The sequence below is a fragment of the Gobius niger genome (assembly GCF_951799975.1).
Source record: "Gobius niger genome assembly, chromosome: 18".
Lineage (NCBI taxonomy): Eukaryota > Metazoa > Chordata > Actinopteri > Gobiiformes > Gobiidae > Gobius > Gobius niger.
The window spans coordinates 23075415-23098188 of NC_136869.1; the positions used below are offsets into that span (position 1 = coordinate 23075415).

Consider the following 22774-nt stretch of genomic DNA (forward strand, 5'->3'; position numbering starts at 1 on the left):
CTCCTCCACAGTGCACCAATTTAAAAAACAGTTCAAATTAACAAATATCAACTCTTACACACTACTGTAAATATTAGATTCTAATTTTAAAAACAGTAGTACCTGTGTTGTTTATTCTAGCTTTTGTATAATACCTGCGAATCAGACCATTTATGTGTTGTTTTTTTTGTCTACTTTTTGTATTTGAAGAAAGGGGCACTTAGCAAAAGCGTTGTCTTCATCGTGCTCCTTTTCAATCATGTATAAAAAAAAAAACATGTATAGTTGTTGAAATGTGAAAACATGTAACTAACATGACTGAAATAAAAAAATAAAAATAAAAATAAATAAATAAATAAATAATGACAACATTTATTACACCAATCACAAACTCTTTTACAACGTTTTCACCTTATTCCGGACGTTCGCGTGGGCGCCGCCATGAATTGAGCCCGCCCCTTTTCTCCTATGTGTTAACATGGGGCTGCGAAGTCCACATAAAATCAGTCACTACACGAAAACAAAGCCGTTTTCAGGCCGCGCAGAGAAACTCTGTAGTGTCGACATGTTGGTGCAAATGAACATCGGACATTTTACACAAATCAATCGACTAAACATCAGATTTGAGCGGAGAATATTTTCCCTCGTTCTCCGTTAAAATGAACGGGCTTCGCGCTCGACCGGAAGTGTCTGGACAACGAGGTGCAAAAAGTGGCAAAAGTGGGCAGGGCGCAATAAGGTGAATAACTAACTAACAACGTATAAATAACCAAAGGGACAACATCAAGACTTTTTTGCCAGTCATTCAGCATTTGAAGGTTGAAAAGCGATGGTAAATCGGCGGTTGAAGTTGTAGAAGCTTGCGAGTCCAGGCCCAGGAGTTGAAATGTTCAAAGCACTGCACACGAGGTTGGTGAGAAAGGTACAGATTTTTTTAAGCTTCAGTTTTGTTGAATTTGAAATGTATTTGAAGGCAGCTTAATATTAGTCTCTTCGATGACAGCTTGCGACGCCATCTTGATATTGTGTACATTACCGACCCCTCAAGGCACCATGCATTATGGTATTGCGCGAGTCTATATCCTCCAAGCTCGATGGGCTGTGTTGTTGATTTCCGTGCCTCCATTGCCACTACATTTTATTGACCTGCTGGACCATTAATCTGTGTCAGTAAACACAGATTAAAAGTTACATTTTAACCTCTCCTTGTGAATAATGACTCCAACCTGAAGAGGGCGCAAAGGCAGCCAAAATCTTTATTAATACACAAGCAGCATTGGACGGCTCTGACGGGCCGTACTTCAAGCACCACTGTCCCCACACTACTGACAGAGGTGCTAACATGCTGTAATTTAGTACAATGTGAGATTTATGTGTAACATTTGGGCTGATTTGTGCGCACCTGTTTTCGTGCACTCTGTTGCAAAATATAATTGGCCCTTGCGACGGCAGGCCACTCGGGCCTAATAAATACTAGGTGCCGATAATCTTCCATATTTTTTTATTGTTATTATTTTTTTAAATAGCCTAATTAATTTTAATCTGGCGTGTGTGAATGTTTTGTATTAGATCTATATCAATAGACCAATTTAACATATTTTATTTCTTGATGCAGCCTATTTTTATTCTTTCGTATGTCCTAATTTAACTACAACAAATAAACCTTAACAAATAAACAAATAAAACTGTTGTCTTTTTTATGTCTAGCAAGTTTGCAGCTTGACATAAAGGACAATTGTGTTAATGTGCATGCAGGTTTGTGGTTTGACACAGGAAAACACAAATGTGGCCAAACCGCCCTTGCTCGGCCCAATCCCATCAGACCTTGGAAGCTAAGCAGGGAAGGGCCTGGTCGGTTCTTGGATGGAAGACCGTTTGGTAAGAAGAAGAAGCCTGGTGAATGTAGTGTGTGAGTGAGTGGGTGGTGGTCGGAGGGGCCGATGGCGCAGACTGGTTGCCTCGCGTCTGTCAGTCTACCCCAGGGCAGCTGTGGCTACAATAGTGGCTTACCCCCACCAAGTATGGAGTGAATGAATAATGCAATGTCTGGTCTCTAGGCGTGCCCTATAGAGCACAGACGGTGTTAGCGTATGGTCTCTCCTCATCTATGGATCTAAATGGAGGTGAAGTTAAAAAAAACCTTTGTTCAAATACCTTATGCTTTTCGACATCATCATCTGCTTTTACATCTGCTACACATCAACTCGTCTAAGCTAAGGTAAGAACATATCTCAGTTTGTAAAAACGTTGGCCTATTCCTTTAAGAGACGCATCATGCATCATGACGAATATGGACATAAACTCCCAGTCCGTCAAAACGCGTAAGGTATTTGAACAAAAGGACATGTCTGGATTTTCTTCTCACTTTATCCTGACATTGTCCTGATGGGGGATGTCGCTTCTTCAGGTAATTCGACTATTTAAGAGCTAAACCTGAACTTTCTGAGAGGAGTTCCTCTTAACACGATCTCTCATTCTTTGAAACCAATTTTTTTCTTTTCTTCTCATATCCTCAATTTCCTTTCCTCAAGTCTGAATTTTGAATAATTCCTTCCTCAGAGCATCCCTTGCTTGCATCCCATGTCTGTTTTACCGAAAGAAAGAATTAGGAGGGCTCTACACATTATTGAACAGATGAATAAGAGAAAGATTACTTCAGTCATTTTAATGAAAAGATTTGGATTCTGCATAGATTTTATGAAGTGCATTTGGGCGCTCTTCTCCTGCCCTACTGCCCGAAGGAAACTAAACGGGAGTCTCTCTAATCCTGTACAACTGCAGTGAGGCTGTAGACAAGGGTGCCCGAGTAGTCCCAGTTTATTTATAGAGCCTTTAGCACAAGCATTAGCACAGTCAGGAAAAATAGGGTATTCAAACTGGCAAGGAGGGATATAAAGTGTTTATATGCAGATGATGTGTTGATTACAATCACAGACCCTGACTCGGGTTTACCAGTGTTGATGAAGATGTTACAAGTATATGGATCCTATTCAGAGTATGCTCTTAACATCCATAAAACTCAGGTCATGACATTCCATTTTCACCCTAAACACTCACTGACACACACTGACCATGTCAAATATTTAGGAGTGTATCTACCCAAGGATTTGTCATAAGATAATTGCAACCCTAAACAAAACAATGACCTTGATAGCTGGAGCCTGGAGAATAGAGAATAGAGACAAGATGAACATCCCGCTAAACTGTTATATCTTTTCTTATCTCTTCCAGTACCAATCCCTGACAAACAGTTTAGAGAATGGAACAAACATATTTCAAGGTTCATTTGGCTCAAGAAGAGAGTAAGGTACTTTACTGTTGCTGAAGGAAGGCCCTCTCTACGAGAGTGAGCGCTGGTCTGTTGGTGTGACCCGTGTTATTATGCAAAATGGAAAACAAGAACAAGATGTCTTTATCCGAAGGACCACTTCAATCTAATCTAGGTATCCTTGAAAATGAAAACCTCCTAATGCCAGTGGGTTAATCATCAATAGAAAAATAAATTCACAAGTTTATCAAGATATTTTGCAGAAAAACCTGAAACATTCTCAACATGCATGAAATAAGTAAGTGAACCCTTGTATTAAATATCGGCCTCCCTGTCCTGCAAATGTTGACAAGATATGGCCAATAAAAATATGATAAAACGTAATTGTTTGGGTGTTATTAGTTTAAGCAGACACTGTTTATTCATTGTTATGAATTTGATGAAGACCCAAGGACCCCTCCTGGACCCGCCATCTTAACGTGGTGGAGGGGTTTGAGCACCTGAATGATCCTGGAGCTCTGTTGTCGGGCGTTTCGTGCCCCTGGTAGGGTCCCGGTCAGAACCATGAGGCCATCCTTCTGTGGACCCACCACCTGCAAGAGGAGCCATAAGGGGCTGGTGCAATGTGATTTGGGCAGCTCCAACAGCTGCCCCCACGACCCAGAAACGGACAAGTGGAAGAAGATGGATGGATGGATGGATGGATGGATGGATGGATGGATGGATGGATGGATGGATGGATGGATGGATGGATGGATGGATGGATGGATGGATGGATCAGACCCAAGGAAGAATAGTGACAGTTTGGCTCTGCTAATGGGATCCTTTTAATAAACATAAACTTACACTGTACATGAGGCACTCACATTCACACTCTGATTCAGAGTGCACAGACACTGGAGACAAGGTGGGGGAAGTGTCTTGCCCAAGGGCACATCATCCACCTGTGGGAGCCGGGATCATCGAGGTGAACATGAGAGAGTAAAGAATGGCCCCAATCCCATTTGTGACAGTGACATATCAAACACCAAATGTCCTTTCTGTTCAGGTCAATCCAATATTGTTCTCAGGTTCAACTAAACAGACAAATGTAGCTCATGCGTAGGAATGGCTTGACCGACCAGCTGCTCCTGCTTTCAGCCCAAAGACAGAAGTGTCAGGACTTTTCTCACAGTCAATAATTCATCACATTGTTTATTGATCCAATCAGAGATGCATATTTGCAAATGAGGAAGAATCTCAAATCACATCTCATTCAAAACAAACGTTGTCATTTCCTTCACCTGCAATTTAAATATGTTCATTGACAGATGATGAATGCAATATTCATTATTTAGTGTTTTTGTGGTGTTTCTCTGATCCAGAGAACTATATTACTCAGCATGAAGGTCGATCAAACTTGCCTTGGTTTGTGGAGTGAGAGTGGCAAAAGAGGAGCTTGAGAATCGAATGCTCTGAAGAAGACCAGTTTTTGGTCTTCAGGTCAGAATAACCCTGATGTATATCTCAAAGTGCAGCGCCAAGAAAACTGCGCTCCATCAGTTTAGGCGAGAACAGTCCTTGGGAGGAATCTGGCAGCCACGAAAACACGTGCATGAGCAAAACATCCTGATAGGCTGTATGTACAAATATGTGACAGAGGTTCAACAGTAGCTCAGAGTCACTCACAGACTGACATTACACTCCTCATCTCGTCTTGGTTTTTGCACAAAGATCTTCTCATTAGTTGTATTTGGTGATTTCAGATGGCTGCTAACTGCCCACTCATCGCCTTCCTCTGTTTGTCCGGTGCTCTGCTGACGGATGGAGTTGTAAGTTCACCTCATTTATCATGAAACTATTGTCTTTTTGATTTGCTTTAATAACTCTGTTCATTGTTCCACACTGACAGGTGGTGAAAATCGACCCAGGTGAGTTTGACAACATTCACTTTAATATAGCGACAGCAGATCTCTCTGTATTTACTCTACTGCTTTGATTTCAGTCTGTCCTGAGGGTTGGAGTCTGTTTGGAAGCCGCTGTTTCAGGTTTTTTCACTCTAAGGAATCATGGACAGAGGCAGAGGTACAGGACTAACTAAAACAATGACTCCTCCGAGCCTCCAGTAGTTAAGGCTCAGAGGAACAGAAAAGAGCACATCCTTAACCCCCTCTCCCCACACACAGGGAAGGTGTCACGATGAAGCTGCGAACCTGGCCTCCATCCACAGCGCTGAGGAGAGCGACTTCATCGTACAGCTGATCCAGAAGGCCACTGGAGGCAATAGAATGACCTGGCTTGGCGGACATGACGCAGTTCTGGTAACATGATGAGCTCACAGCCGAGTTGTTGAGAGTTGAAATGTTATGTGTGAATGTGTGAATGTGTACACAGGAGGGAATATGGATGTGGACCGACGGATCTCCTTGGGACTACACAAACTGGGAGACGGATAAGCCCGACGACGTAGCCAAGGAAGAGAACTGCCTCATGATCAACTATGATGGTAAACGCTCACAAATATCTGCTAAGACTCTTTCACATGGGCCATATGCACACAAGTCACTAATGGACGTTTAAGTAAAGTGTTTATAGGTCTCGAACCTTTATAATTTTGTGTCTCTGTTTTCATCTTCAGCTCATACACCCACGCTCTGTAATGATTACCCGGACCACAACAAACTGGACTACATTTGTGCCAAAGACGCACCTCCAGTGTCTCTGACTTTCGACAGCTTCCTGTACAAATGTACCTCCCAACAATAAGTGACACATTACTCTGTTTGGTGGAGCTCTGACTTTTATCTGACGATTAAAACTTTGATTCTCTGCATCAACCTGGGTGTCTGGCTTCTCTTCTTTTTTTTTTTTTATCATGGATAGGCTGAACTGACAGAAGTACTTCATTTGTTCCGGACTTTGTCTAAATTGGTATAAGTCCAGGAGGAATTGGTCATTATTTACACAGCACATAAAGGCGGGTTTACTGTCAGGCGGGGTAAGAGTCACGACTCTGTTGTAGATGTTTTGTGCTGGTCAAACCTTTCTTGAACTTTCCCGAACTCCCAAAGAGTTAGAGGAGGCTATTAGCATAAAATGAAGAAGTAAAATGACTACAAAAGGTTAATTAAAAAGTTATTAAACATAAAAAAAAATAAGTTTAAAGGCCTTTAAAATACCAAGGGCCTCATTTGCTGAGCCCAGTGCTAAATTGTGATAATTATTCAATAATAAACTGAATGTTTACCTGGAAAGCCATATCATTCTGGCAGATTAGCAAAACATCTTTAGAAGGGACAGGCTTGCATTGACCATATTTAGTTTCAGTCGTTTTTCAGAAGGCATTTGATTGGGTGAACAGGGCTATTCTTTCTGTCTTCCTGTAGCACATAAACCCATTAACTATAAATAATATGAATGAAGTTGAGACGTTGAGAACTATAATTGTGAGCTGATAGACAGAGATCCCATGTCCTTGTTCCTCGAACCTGTTGAGGAAAAGAAGATACTGGATAAAAATAAAACCTGGACAGATTATTATGACATGGATATGAAGACCTTAAAAAGTCTTATTGAAAGTATCTCTAAGCCGTTAACACACATTTGTAACTTATCGTTGCAAACTGGACAATTTCCTGATAATATGAAAGAAGCAATTGATATAATTGATGAAATAACTAATGCTGTAGAAAACAAGAAATATGCAATAGGGTTATTTATTGACCTGAGTAAAGCATTTGACACAATAAATTACGATGTATTAATTAATAAACTAGAACATTATGGGATTAGGGGTGTAGCAATACTGTGGGTTACCAGTTATTTAAAAAATAGAAAACAATGTGTGAAAATAGGCGAATATCAGTCAAATTGTCAAGAAAGTGTTTACCTCAAGGTTCCATTCTGGGCCCAAAATTGTTTAATATGTACATAAACGACATTTGTAAAACATCTCAAATTCTTAGATTTATCTTCTTTGCAGACAATACAAACATTTTTGCTTCAGGAGACTACTTAAAATCAAAGATCATGAAGTTTTGTGACATTGTTGAGTTCCAAACTGTACAGATGTTTTGCAAAACAAGATACAAACTATTACCAGGCCAAACACAAAGAAGGTTCCAAGAACGTACTGGTCGTTATGAATTACGTGATGAATGAAGCTTTAGGGCTCAGAATCATAGCTCAAAAGTTTCAGTCTGACAGTTAATGGTGTACAATTGTGGAATAAATTGGAGATGGAGATGAAACAATGTCCACATATTATTTCTTATATATTATCTCTTATTCAGCAAGACAAAATAAATTAAGAAAACAGCAATTAGAACAAATCATGAGAGATATTAAAGAAGTTGAAAATAAATTAATATATTCATCTACCCCTGAACTTGAGAAAGAAAGCTAGAATATAACTTACTGCTTACTTATGAGACAGAGAAACTTATTGCACGCAGGTATTAAGCCTGCTTCAGGTCAATGTACCTCCACTCCATCAATAATTAATGAAACATTCACTCAATTTTATAAGGATCTGTATACATCAGAATCTCCCAAAGATGATGCAGATATGCGGTCCTTCTTTGATTCCCTGACAATACCAGTTATCTCTGATAATGAATGTCTTAATCTTGAACAACCACTGACCATCGTGGAAATAAATAAGGCAATTGCCCAAATGCAAAACGGTAAGACACCTGGTCCTGATGGATATCCTATTGAATTTTATTTAAAAAAAAATCCAATTTATTATCTCCCCTTCTTTTAAAAATGCATAATGACTGTTTGCACCAAGGATTTCTTCCGCCTCGATAACCTTAATTCTAAAACCTGGCAAAGATGAATTTAGTTGCGGCTCTCACCGCCCTATTTCCCTTCTTAACACAGACTACAAAATACTTGCCAAAACCTTAGCCCTACGTCTTGAAACAGTCATCCCAAACATCATATCTACTGACCAAACTGGCTTCATAAAGAACCGCCACTCTTTCTCAAATATTCGACGCCTTTTGGATATTTTATTGTCTCCTGGATCCACGGAGACACCCGAAGTGGTTGTCTCTTTGGATGCGGAGAAAGCGTTCGACCGGGTGGAGTGGAGGTATATGCTGGAGGTTTTGCAAAGGTTTCACTTTGGTCCGAAGTATAGACAGTGGATTAGCCTGCTGTACTCGGCACCAAGGGCTGCCATCAGTACTAACGGGATCCACTCACCCTATTTCAGCTTGAGCAGAGGTACACGCCAAGGCTGCCCATTGAGCCCTCTTTTGTTTGCCTTAATAATAATTGAACCATTTCTCTAAAATCTGCAAATTTTTATAAAGGAATTGTTCGTTATAACTTAGAACACAAGGTATCACTGTACGCCGATGATTTACTACTATACATCTCCAATCCTGTCTCGACCATTACCCAAATCATACAATTGTTAAAAAGATTCGGCACCTTCTCTGGCTATAAACTACATTTTGTAAAGAGTGAGTGTTTCCCAGTAAATGAACTGGCCTCTAAATTTCCAAGAAACCTCTTCCATTTCAAGCTTTGTAAGCATAACTTCAAGTATTTGGGTATACGCATTTGTTCAAATATGTCAGACCTTTATAAGCGTAACTTTCTCCCATTAGTCTCCAAACTTAGAGTAGACCTGGAGAAGTGGAACAACCTGCACATTACCGTTACTGGTAGAATTAACTGCATAAAAATGAATGTGCTCCCCCGTTTTTTGTACCTTTTCCAGTGTTTACCTGTATTCCTCCCAAACAGTTTCTTTCGCCAAATAGATGCACTATTCTCATCTTTCATTTGGAAAAGGAAACCACCTCGAATCAGAAAGGGACTACTGCAAAGGCAAACCTCAGTTGGTGGTTTAGCCTTACCAAATCTAAAATATTATTATTGGTAATCCGTGTACCTTTCGATCATTAGTTATTCCGTTTCAAAATAAAATCAGAAAAACTAATTATGTGGTTGTTTTATTGTATTTCCATTTTCTAAATTAAATTGGAAAGGCAAAAAATTCTAAATAAAATATTGACCCATTTCTTTGCTATGCAGTGGAAACAAACACTGCTAAAACAACTTCCGTTATTTTGTTCACTACTGCTTCGGTTTGATTTGCTACTGGAAATGATGAGTAACTTTTTCTCTGCCTCTCTCTCCCTCGCGCAAGAGGGAAACAAAAACAAACTTAAGCAAAAGAGGTCGAGCTTCAATGCGTTCTCCTCTGTAACCGTTGTTTATTATGTCATTAGGACTTTTATTTCTCAAACTTGTTGCTGCTCACTTTGAGCTCCTCGTGGAGCTGCAGCAGCAGCAGCTGAGGTGACCGGGGCGGAGGAGGAGGAGGCAGTGGGCGGTGATGTCGCTTCGGAGGCGGCCAAGAGCGGAGCTGAGTGAACAGGTGGAAGATGTGAGTGTCGGGGGTCCTGCCTCGTCACTCACGGACTCCACGCGCCTTTTTCTCTCCCATGGCCCGGGAGAGCTGGTGCCGGGAGCGTTCGGGAGCTCTCTCTCTGTTTCCCCAGAGCCGCGCTCTAAAACCCTTTCCCGTCGTGCATTCCCAAACTGTCCCTCTGCCACTCCTCTCTCCGCCCCCCCCACTTCAGCAGTGACTTTTGTTTTGCAAAGTAATCATGCACAACTAAAGTGACGAGGAGGAATAAAAACATATATAATAACGCGCATACCCGTCGCTATGGGCGGGCCATAGGGGGCCGTGCCCGTCCCCCAAGATGCTTGTGCCCCCCAGACACAGATGCGGTGTCGTCTACGTGATACGCAGGTATACGCCATATAACCACGAGAAGCCACTACAAACTGGGCAAAGATAGGCTACGTATCACTGTTACTTTTGCGCTTTCTGCCCGATTAGACCAGCCCAAACTCCACAACAAGTAACTATTTCCTCCCCTGACACCGAGGCATTTCATCCCCCTCTCTCTTTCTCTGGCACGGTTCCCTCTAAGCTGCGCTCGTGCGCAATTGCGCACGGCTCCCGTATTGTCTGGGCACAAAATAAAATATAGCTGATATGATAGAGGAGCATTAACGATCATCCTCCGCTCTGAGAGTTCACGATGTCGCCTCTTTATGCTCATTTCCCGTCCCGGCTCGTGAGAGGTTCTTAAAGGCAGTGACAGGTGCTCGAGTGTATTTTACTACAAAGCGCTGAAGTCCATAGAAAAGAGCCCGCGTTCCAAGTGTGCGTTTTACACTCAGACACTGGAGCTTTAGTGAAGGCTGAGAGAGACTGAAGAGTGGACGTGGCCACAGCACTGACCGAGCCATATTCATGGTCCAAAAACGGTGGCACGAGTGTGGGGGGAGTGCGGGGGCACAGGCGCTCGTTCTACAGCCCCACAGTCCGGTCGTTTTCCACACTCAGAAACGTGTTTTCGTTGCATCGGCGCAGTATTCTGCACAGACGCAAGGCCCAGCTCATTCAGCTGCTTTTGAAAACGACCTCACTCTCATAAATTCAAGTTTGAGTAGAAGGATGTGTTGATGAGGAGGTTCAACTCAGTGAAACGCACCTGCAACGGTACAGACGTTTCCGCCACGAGGACTCATGTTGCAGCTGTAGTTGGTCTGGTCATATTTGCTGTTGATTATGTTTAATGTAATGATGAGTGTGCGCCAGGGCTACGTGAATACCATATGAAAAATATGTATTTAATAGTAAATGTGCCCCCCGTGGATTTCACATGTGTGTCCACTCCTCCTGGCGCCTGCAGCTGCATTTCCCCGTGTTCGCGCTGCTTTCCGCCGGCTTCAGTGTCGCTGCCACAGGACCAGGACCGCACGACTCGCAAACAATATCAAACATGTTTGAAAACTTTGTGACCGTGATTTTCACTCGTACGTTCGTCGTGAGCAGCTCTTCGTGGCTCGTAGCCCCCTGTACACTGCACGACAGAGACGCACAGTGTCTGCCCAGCTTTTTAAGGTTGTTTTCCAAGCAGAATCTCCTCACGGATATTTCTGAGCAACCATTCCCTCCGTGGTAATATAAAGCATCTCTGATCTCTGCATGTGTTGCCCAATTTTTAAAAAGTATATGCATAAAACTTTCCAAACAGGTGTAGGAGCGGCTCTGAGCTGAGGTCTCTCCTCACTTCCGGTGTTGAAAACAATAATAAAACGAAATAATAGTAACGTCATTTTGGAGGGAATTAAAAACAACTAGAACCAAAACAAACACATTGGCATTGACGTATACAAGATTTATTTTTTCTAATTCAAGTTTAGAAAGGGAAAAAAAACAAAAACAAATGGAAATGTTGTTTTTCTGATTTTATTTTGAAACGGAATAACTAATGATCGAAAGGTACACGGATTATTGGTCCGCCAATTTACACAAAATTTTGTTCCTTATTCACGAGCTGGCACTAAACTGCTGCACAATGGAAATTAAATCTTGCTCCATGTCTCTAGTGTCCATATTGACTTCTAAAATGCCCATTCGTTTTTCCCAATGCTCAAGCAACCTGGTTCTCATCTCAACTTTGAGAATTTGGTCACAATTCTGTTCCTTTTTTAAACGTACTGAACTTTCACACTATAACCTGTGGGAAATTGATGATTTTTAGCTAATGTTATATTTTATAATGCTATTGAATGTTTTTTATGAGTTTAATCTATGTGCTTTAAGTTTCAGTGGAAAACCAATCATTTCACACGCACACTGCTGTAACAATACCCCATTTCTCGCTCTTGCATTCTTTTGCTCATATCTATGGAGACGTCCAGGTGCCCTCACCAGTCTGGACAATAATAACTCCAAATAAGGCATCAGGAAGACACTTCTAGTGGAAAACTACTGAGAGAAAAGCTTGGTGACCTTGGCCTAAGCTCAACTCATCTCCTATCTCTTCGTGAACGTCACATTTTTGATAATATATATTGTAAGAGCGCAGTTAGACGATGCTTTTCCCGGGACTGCCCCGCTCGAGCACCGTGTGTGTATTAGTGTAGGGACTTTAGCGCTCGGAGAATCTGTGTTTAGAATTGTAATTGTTATAGGGAATAAATCTTCTTTGTCTAAAGCTACTGAATTCTGGTTGTTTCTCCTTGGACCTTGGGATCAACGAACACGCTTGGCGAGACCTTTTTGATACTTTAATACTTTAAACTTAACTGTTTAACTGTGTTTAAATTGATCTTATGGAGTCAGATCTTGTGTAAATTAGAGTGCTAATATTTCCTGTAAAATCGCCTACAGTTTTGGTGACCTGCCCGACGTGATTCCAAGTGACCAATGGGAACCCCAGTCTCGTCCGCAAGGACTTGAGACGGGCAACAGACCTCCGTGACCTCTGCTCACTTGTGTACACCGCCGCGGCACTTCTAAAAAGGTAAGGACAAGCCTGTTGTTTTTAAATAACCAAAATTGTCCACATTGGAAACAGAGAATTGTGTGTACACAAGTAAGCATATCACTGAGTGTCTGCCGTTTCAATTTGAAATAAAATACCAAAAATTTTAAACAAAACTTAAGAAAACTTAAAGTTAAAGTTTTTTTGAAAAACACAGATTGTCTGAATGTGGTGGCTCGAGCGGAGAAGTAGGGACAGGATTTTATGTTGTGAAATGTGCTGGAAGTGTGAAATGAAATGTATATATAATGTATATAAAGTTTAAGTGATTGAAAGGGAGTGGCACCGCGGGCCAGCTCGCCTATAGGTACAATTATCGGAGGAGGTCGGCGTGCCTTGCTCATTAATGATATTGTAGCCTGCCACCCCGTAGACTGGGAAAGACCTAGACGTAGGTTCTTTGTTGCAACGTTACGGTATACGTTGGGGAGGTTTGTGGTCCTCAAAAACCGTTGTAAATATAAGAGTCACTCATTGTACGGTCGGCGTGCCGTTTTTTTATAGAACATTGTATATAAAGTTAAAGTGACTGAAAGGGAGTGGCACCGCCTGATACTATAGAAGTCAGTAACGGGCCAGCTCGCCTATAGGTACAATTATCGGAGGAGGTCGGCGTGCCTTGCTCATTAACGATATTGTAGCCTGCCACCCCGTAGACTGGGAAAGACCTAGACGTAGGTTCTTTGTTGCAACGTTACGGTATACGTTGGGGAGGTTTGTGGCCCCCAAAAACCGTTGTAAATATAAGAGTCACTCGTTGTACGGTCGGCGTGCCGTTTTGTATAGAAAAATGTGCATGGTATTAAATTGTGTAGCCCGGGATATTAAGTATTGTGTAAAAAACTTTTAAATTGTGTAACTCATGATATTAAGTATTGTGTGAAAACGTTGAGTGAAAATGGATGGTGGACATGAGAGAGAGTGTGGAAGAATATGGATGTGATGGATGGATATGTGTGAGTATGTGTATAAATAAAAGTTGTGCAAAGAGCTCCTTAAAACTAGCGTCTGGCATTGAAAGGAGTTCACATAACTAAAGTTGAGGAGGAAGTGAAAATAATAATAATGAGAATAATAATAATAATAATAATATATATAAAAGGAAGCAAAAATATAATGGATATAATAAACTATAACATACATACTAACAGAAATAGATAAAATGCAACAGGTTAAATAAATAAAAGGACACTGCTTTAGGTTATGGACTCAAACGTCCGTACTTTAAGTGCATATGAGAGGTTTTAATTTCTTTTATATTTACAGAGATATTATTTGTTCAGTGAAACAACAATTTAAGGACAAATGGGAAGAAAAGTTATTTCTATCAATATATATATAGTTGATAACATAAGGATAGTCCCATAGAAGTTAAGTTAAACTTTAATCCCTGTAGGGAAATCCATAGAAAAGAAGTGACTGAATTCTCATTGATAAAACATGGTTGGCACAGCGACAGTTTAAATTTTACTTCTATTTATGTCACTTTCTGTTACTGTCCAATGAGGAAGTGAGACAATAGTATTTATGTTGTAGGTAGAATTTAATGAATATTAGATTAGATGTTTTAGCAGAATCTTAATTTTAAATGTTTTAGCACAATGTTTGTCTAGTGCGTCATGTGCACTTTAATCATGCCCATGACAAATGTCAGTTTTAATAGACCTAAGGAAAACCTTTGCTGATATCTGGCCTCGAAACTAAATACCGTGTGAAAGAAAAACACAAAAATGTATTAATTGCGACAAGTTACTGAAACAAATATTCCTGTGAGCAGTCGACGAAAGATGACACAAAACTAAATCACATTGTAGCAACATGCAGTGTTTCCCCTACCATTATATACAAGCAGAACAGAATCAAATAGAGCAAAGCATTGGTGAGAGATGGTGAGTGTGTGACTCGATGGTGTGAGACAGTCTGGATTTGAAAAGTGGCAGAGAGTCTATGGTACGTAGGTCAGGAGGGAGTGAGTTCCAGAGCTGGGGCAGAGCGGCTGAAGGCTCACCCCCTGGTGACGGAGCTGGAGAGAAGGAGGAGCAGAGTGTGTGGGCACTCTGTGAGGACAGATATGTACGGAGGAGCCAAGTTAGGAAGTGCTTTGAATGTAATGATTTTTGTATTTTGAATTAGATTCTTTGTTTTATGGGAAGCGAGTGAAGTTGCTTGTGAGAGGTGAAGGTCCGTGTGATGGCGTGTGCTGTACGGTTTTGAAAGAGCTGCATTTCCTGGAGGGAGTTGTCTAAATTGAACTGGATATTTATCATAAAGGAATTCAAACAAAATGGTTACAATATTATCTACAGGCTAGATATTTTCCCCGGCAGTGTGCACATTTTGGTCTTAACTTCTTAGTCAAACCGGTAAGCATATAAGGGAAACACTGACATGGTTTGAGAACTGTATAGAGTTATAGAGTTTTTATAAAGTTTGGGATAAAAACATGTACAATAGGCCTGGATGAAAGAGTGTGTGTTTGAGAGTGCGCATGGGGGACGACGGATGGAAATTAGCCCAAGGCTACAATCCGGTGTGGCTTGTTTACATGCATGAGACCCATGTATGTTCATTAACATGCACTGTCCCTACCAAATAAGCCAATAAATACATTTAAAAAAAGAAAGAAAAATAAATAAATAAATAAATTGCAAATGAACACCCAAGACTGACTAAAAAATAATAATAATAAAAACAAAATAAAAAAAACTTTACTTCACTTTAATCTGAAATAACTGACCATATAAGGACCAAAGCAATGGGCCAAACATCGCGTTTGAGCTAAAATTCTGAAGAATTATGAAAAATCTAGTTTTTATATATACAAAGATGAATATGATGGTTTTATATTGTGAAGATTTGTAAATACTGTGCAGAAGATACAAAAAACAACTGTAAATATTTAGAACATCGAACATGAACGTTGAAATATTGCCAAGAACTGACTGATAATTGAAAATATTATTGAACACAGCCTGATGTGAATTAATAGAAGGAACTGAGGGGCAGATCATTAGATTGATCTCCTGATCCCTTACATTCAAACTGTATTGGCTTAGCAGTTTTAGTATTATCATTTTAATGGCACCTCTAAATGAAATAAATAAAAATAATGGACTTGAACACTAAACAATACGGTGCAGTGTTTATCTTCTTAGGTACCTGGCACATTGTGGAGATTGACTTGAACACCCTGATGGCGAGGACCTTTCCAGGTATATAACAATAATGAGGGGGACACTTGAAACGGACCCCTGAACAATGAATGGGGGAAAAGCCGTTCTAGAGACTGGAATGTGGAACGTGGACAGACCTGATCAACCTGGCCGCAGTCACCATTCTTATTGTCTGACCTATTTTGATAAGGGTTCTATAGGAAAAAATAAAAACATGGGCAAAAATTAATGCTAATTTGAACCAAAAATTGTATATTAAGGGCTTCAGTGAGCCCTGGCACTGCCAGGTAATGGTAACGGTGCCATTGACAGTTACCCTGACTGACCCTGACTTTGACATGACGGACCCTGAGCGTTCCCTGGTTCCAAAATGACCCCTTTGTGGGGTGAAGACCCGGATGAAGACATCTTCCCTGTCCCTAGTATTGATTATAGCACACAAAACACACTTTACGATTTGCTAATACACCTTCACTACAGACAACTGTTCCATGAGAACTGTGTGATCAATTATATATCACATGTGCCTTACTGACAAGACAAGAGCATTATTAGCATTATTAATGACTAATAATGTAGTAGCCATTGAAAGCTTTCACCACAAACCTTATACTCATTTGATATACTGTGACAGAAATATATGCACTCTGTTATCACACTCACGTTATACCCATGTGTTATAATCAAATTATTTTAAGAACAGTGCTGATTCTCTATTATATACCTTTACGTAAATGCCATGTTTAAATTTTGTCTTTCTAATTATCATATTAAACTAAACTTTAAAATGACACAACTTCTAAATTGTTGATCTCAGTTCTCCTGGAACCACATTTCGCACACACATAGAGCTGGAGCTAACAGATAGGTTTTAATCAAGTACACCATTAGTTACGGCCCAAGGACAGACGACGAGGCAGGGATAGAGAGGGTTTGAATCTCCTGGTACTCGTCGCAAATTCATGCCTGGTACCGGCACATCTGAAACTTTCTTGCCGTAAAGAAGGGGGCCGATTTTGAGAGTAGTTTACTAATAGTTTTAGGGCATTTTTCTTTTCCACCCGTTGTTATGACACATTCTTACTCTGTGCTGCTATGCCACATCATTGCTGCTTACACATAGCCGCTGATGGGGCACCATAGTGGTCTGGTATCTATCTCCATGGCGACCGGATATGTGCTGGCCTGGCAGTGCTCGTTTCTGATGGTTTAAATGGAGATCTGCATATCTAGCCACTTCCTGCCTATACAGTAATATAATGTTACACTTCCGGGGTTTGTAGCTTGTCATGGGTGGACAAGCTAACGGGGTATAGTAAGGGTCACTTTCACGTAGTTTAAATATATATGAAAATGAAGCGCCTGGGATATTGTAACGTAAGAGGCCACTTCCAGAAAACACAGTGCATTGTTTCGGTTGTATCCGAAAGATGCTCTAATCAGACCAAGATCAGGACAGGAAGTGCTCCAGCAGCGCATCGCAACACTCCATCCTAACACTCCCCACACATTCCTTTTTGAAACACATGATTATGAGCTAATGATAAACATTTTTTCCCATCGAGCCCATCCTACTTTGAATTTGAAAACAGCCCTGGAAGGTGGTATCATCTGACTAAAACCAGGCCGGCTGCAAACTATTCCACACCGGACATCTCTTCTTCCATTGAATAATTTTCCTTTTTCTGCTTCCGCTAACCACTTGTGTCAGTTAGTCTCCAGGTCAGAGCTGCAAGTTAAGGTCTCCAGTGGGTTCTTAGGAGTGTTTCCTGTTCCCACTGTACGTGGATATATTGCTCCCTGGTCGTAAGTCACACTTTACACCGCTTACATGCTTCGTTTGAACTACTCTGATGGCCTGGGTTACCCCAGTCCAAAAGAGGGAAGATTGGTAGTATAATAATTATGGGAATTATAGTGCCAGGATTTTTTCTTTTTCACAAATAAACACCTGACACACCACAACATTCACCATTAACAGTAGATATCACTCACTTAATAGCGGCATGTACAGACCTTACAATCTCAGACTATTATTTTAATGTTGGCGTGATGCCACGAGACAATATGGCACACACTTACTCTATTGCAATAACTCCGTGGTCGTAACCCAGACCGGGAGGTGGGGCATACACATAATGGCAACTGCCAAGACCACATGCAACCACACTTTCCAGAACAACGATTTATGGTATAATGTGACCAGACCTTTTAAAATGTGTGCCCGACGCAGTGATTTTTATACCAACCTCATTGACCCGCATGGCATGACACAGACAACCAAAAAAAATATGCATTAATATATGGTACAAATATGCCAAATGGACTGCTAATCACAGGAATCTGATCAATTGCTTTGTGTGTACCCAAATGCCCAACGCTTCAGGAACCCCATCTTTATTTGTCAGACCATACCAATCCAAACCAGCTCTGACATGCTACCCTCTGTCCTGTCTAAAGGACTGTTAAAATATATCACTCATATTGAACAGAACCCCCACCTTTGAATTAGAAACTACTATAGAATTTTGTCACAAAAGCCATCGCTGACCTGCAAAAACTGGCAGAGACCAGAAATTTCTGTTGCTTGTACTAATCATACTGATTTGGTTCTGTGTCTTTGCCATGTGCATAGTGCCCTGTCTTCGCAGCATGCTGTCTAAAATGATAACCTCGATGATGGGACCAGGAGGACAGTACATTACATACTGATGCCGGTATCAACGGATGCTGCGGAGACAGTGGACAACACAGAGACTGATGAACTCCTGCCATAACAGTATGCATTGAACACACACACACACACACACACACACACACACACACACACACACACACACACACACACACACACACACACACACACACACACACACACACACACACACACAGATACATACAGTTGTATTGTAAGTTTTTTGAATTTATATTGGACATTTAAAAAATAAAAATATTTTTTATACACAGCCATTTCATTGTTTGCTTTTGCCATTTTTGTGATCTCTGGTTAGAGATCAAAAGAGGGAATGTGGGAAATTGATGATTTTTAGCTAATGTTATATTTTATAATGCTATTGAATGTTTTTTATGAGTTTAATCTATGTGCTTTAAGTTTCAGTGGAAAACCAATCATTTCACACGCACACTGCTGTAACAATACCCCATTTCTCGCTCTTGCATTCTTTTGCTCATATCTATGGAGACGTCCAGGTGCCCTCACCAGTCTGGACAATAATAACTCCAAATAAGGCATCAGGAAGACACTTCTAGTGGAAAACTACTGAGAGAAAAGCTTGGTGACCTTGGCCTAAGCTCAACTCATCTCCTATCTCTTCGTGAACGTCACATTTTTGATAATATATATTGTAAGAGCGCAGTTAGACGATGCTTTTCCCGGGACTGCCCCGCTCGAGCACCGTGTGTGTATTAGTGTAGGGACTTTAGCGCTCGGAGAATCTGTGTTTAGAATTGTAATTGTTATAGGGAATAAATCTTCTTTGTCTAAAGCTACTGAATTCTGGTTGTTTCTCCTTGGACCTTGGGATCAACGAACACGCTTGGCGAGACCTTTTTGATACTTTAATACTTTAAACTTAACTGTTTAACTGTGTTTAAATTGATCTTATGGAGTCAGATCTTGTGTAAATTAGAGTGCTAATATTTCCTGTAAAATCGCCTACAAACCCTATATATAACAACCACATTTTCCCTCCAAGCTTGGAACCAGCCTTTTTACATTGGGGAAACCAGGGACTGGCAAAATTAGATGACCTTTACATTAATAATGTTTTTGCCAGTTTTGATGAGCTATCTCAAAAGTACTCTCTTAAAAAAAAACATCTTTTTTGATACTTTCAAATTCATAACTTTGTTAAATCAAATATTGTGTCCTTTCCTTTTGTCTCCCCGAGCACCATTGTAGATAAACTGTTTTAAAAGCCCTTTAGGCAAAAAGGCGCTCTTTCTAAGATGTATTGTCTTATAAGTAACATGAAAAGTGAATGCATGGAAAAAATCAAGAAACAGTGGGAAGCAGAATTGGGAAAACAACTGAATGGGGTTGATTGGAAGAGGGCGCTTTCGCAGATAAATGGCAGCACTTCTTGTTGCAAACTTAACTTAATACAATTTAAGACTGTTCACCGTATTTATTTTACAAACTCAAGACTATCAAAGATGTATTCTAATGTCAAAGACGAATGTAACAGATGTCACATGTCCCCTACCAATATGACACACATGTTTTGGTCATGTCCCCACTTAAAAAACTACTGGGCTATTATTTTTATTAGTTGTGGCCCCGTACAAACAGACAATACAAAAAGTCAGAGCACTCTCCACAAAAGCAAAATAAAACATTTTCAACCTGGTTTTATCCACCTGAAAGGACACCAGTTTCTTATATAGTCTCTGTTGACCCTTTTTGTGATGTGCTCTGTATTTTTGTCCCACTTCAACTTGTTGTCTGAGATCACTCCAGATACTGGTGGTCAGAAACCGAATGAAAGACTTCTCCTTTTACCATGGTTGGGCCATAGACTCCCATAGTGAATGCTGACAAAAAAAATCAAAGATAAGTATTTTTGCGTAATAATAAATGAAAATGATCAGTATGGTCCTGCAAAACAATATCACCAAAATCGATATGTTGCAGGGCTGCAAACTTCTCGGCTTTTAGGACAGAGATGGAGGAATAAAGAGAGAAACAACTCGTCACTTCACTATCGTGACATCACAGCCTCATGAGAAATGTGGTTCTAGCGTATTTTTCTTTTTTATAACATTTACCGCTATAAATCAAAAATCTTTTAATCTTGAATCTTTTTCGGAAAATGTATGCTAACAGCTGCAAACATGGCATAGATACAGACGGCATCGCGTCATAGAAGGGGGCGTGGCCTTGCCAAGGGGGAAAACAGAATCTTTTGGGAAACACAATTTTTCACTCTTTTTAGCCATTTTCTGGTGGAATGTGAACTTATTTATCACATACGAATAAAGTCAAGTATAAATCGGGTCCAAATGGATGTTTATTCGCAGCAGATTGTTCAGTAGAATTGAACAAACGTCAGTCGTAGCTAGCGCTAGCTAGCATTAGCACATATTTTGGTTTGTTTTTAACACAAAAAACCTCTTCTGCGCAAACTTTGTGTGAATGGCTTCCCCGCCTCACACCCGCGGCTGCTGTCGAGTACCGGGACACCGCGACTCACCTGGGTCTGAGCGAGGCCCTGCTCCGTGCTCTGGCTGATTTGAGCGCAGATCCTGTGGACCGTGTTCCGTGACGCGAGTGGCCTGGGAATCAAACAAACCCTTCAACAACACCACAACTTTCTTCGGTCCGGACGGGTTCGTAATATTATTTTTATTTCTTTTTTTCCCCAAACAACGAGCTGAAAACTCAATTGAAAAGATAAAAAGCCCATAAGCAACACAATTGTAACTGATTTAGATGGTATTCAAAGATCCTTTGAATTATTATCTGTGCCGGTTAATGAAAATGTAGTGACTATCTTGTTCCACTGCAGAGATGCAAATACCAAGCTAATGTCACTAATGTGGAAATCGATAAGGCCATCAGCAATAACTGCTTTCCTGTAGTTGCAGATTAGACGTTCACAATAACCAGGATGGATCTTGGACCATTCCCCTTTACAAAACTGCTACAGTTCAGCCAGATTCCTGGGTTTACTTACTTTTTCCTCGCTGTGAATGTTTACATGTTAAATAAAAATATGATCAAATGTAATTGTTTGGGTTTTATTAGTTTAGAGACTGTTTATTACTGTAAACATAAACGTACATTTTCCTCCCACTGCACATGAGGCACTCACATTCACACTCTGATTCAGCATGCGCAGCCACTGGAGACAAGACGGGGGAAGTGTCTTGCCCAAGGGCACAACAGCAACATGCACCTGTGGGAGCCGGGATCATCGAGGTGAACATGAGAGAGTAAAGAATGGCCCCAATCCCATTTGTGACAGTGACATATCAAACACCAAATGTCCTTTCTGTTCAGGTCAATCCAATATTGTTCTCAGGTTAAATTAAACAGACAAATGTAGCTCATGCGCAGGAATGGCTTGACCGACCAGCTGCTCCTGCTTTCAGCCCAAAGACACTTGAAACTTGCCTTGGGTTGTGGAGTGAGAGTGGCAAAAGAGGACCTTGAGAATCGAATGCTCTGAAGAAGACCAGTTTTTGGTCGTCAGGTCAGAATAACCCTGATGTATATCTCAAAGTGCAGCGCCAAGAAAACTGTGCTCCATCAGTTTAGGCGAGAACAGTCCTTGGGAGGAATCTGGCAGCCACGAAAACATGTGCATGAGCAAAACATCCTGACACTCTATCTGCTCAGATATGTGACAGAGGTTCAACTGTAGCTCAGAGTAACTCACAGACTGACCTTACACTCCCCTCTTCTGATAGTTATACAACCTGTTTATAATCAAACACACAAAATAATCAAACCATGAAGGTCAAAACCAGGGCCACATACTGGAGCGTACACGGGGTAAAGGGCCATGGGTCGGTGGTTAGTTCCACGAAACCTTCCACTAGCAGAGGTTTAAATTGTGCCCCATGCCTTTATCTATGCTTAAAACCTTAATGCCAGCTCTGTCTAACAATAAAATGCTAGTTGTTAGAATTATTACATATTAAATAAAAAGGACCATCTCTGATGATGTGAACCGATTCAGCAAGCAGCCCGAGGGCCACCAAAGATTGGTCTGAGGGCCACATTTGGCCCGCAGGCCGCACTTTGGACACCCGTGGTCAAAACAAAGTATAATCAACACAATTCAAACTTCATAATTCAATAGTATATTCAAAATTGAGTAACATAAGAAATGTAAAAGGACATAATAAAACACAGCATTTACACTATATGTTGTTATATAGTATATAATATATAAAAGTCACTGAAGTACATCAGTGTTATTACACCATCATAAAACATCATTAATGAGGTACGAAAAGCAAAGATGCTGCTGTTTTGT

The 22774-nt window shown here is 40.6% G+C and overlaps 1 protein-coding gene across 1 annotated transcript in view; it reads left to right on the top strand.

Annotated features, from left to right (window-relative positions):
- Nucleotides 1-5234: 5234 nt before the first annotated feature.
- Nucleotides 5235-22774, top strand: part of LOC306977598 (galactose-specific lectin nattectin-like) — a gene marked incomplete at its 3' end in the record, with an annotated part of 51602 nt that continues 34062 nt past the window's right edge. The window contains exons 1-3 of the mRNA XM_079575992.1: nucleotides 5235-5311; nucleotides 5413-5547; nucleotides 5621-5732. Of these exons, the coding sequence (XP_079432118.1) occupies nucleotides 5515-5547; nucleotides 5621-5732 (145 nt within the window). The 5' untranslated portion in view covers nucleotides 5235-5311; nucleotides 5413-5514. The remainder of the gene's footprint in view (nucleotides 5312-5412; nucleotides 5548-5620; nucleotides 5733-22774) is intronic.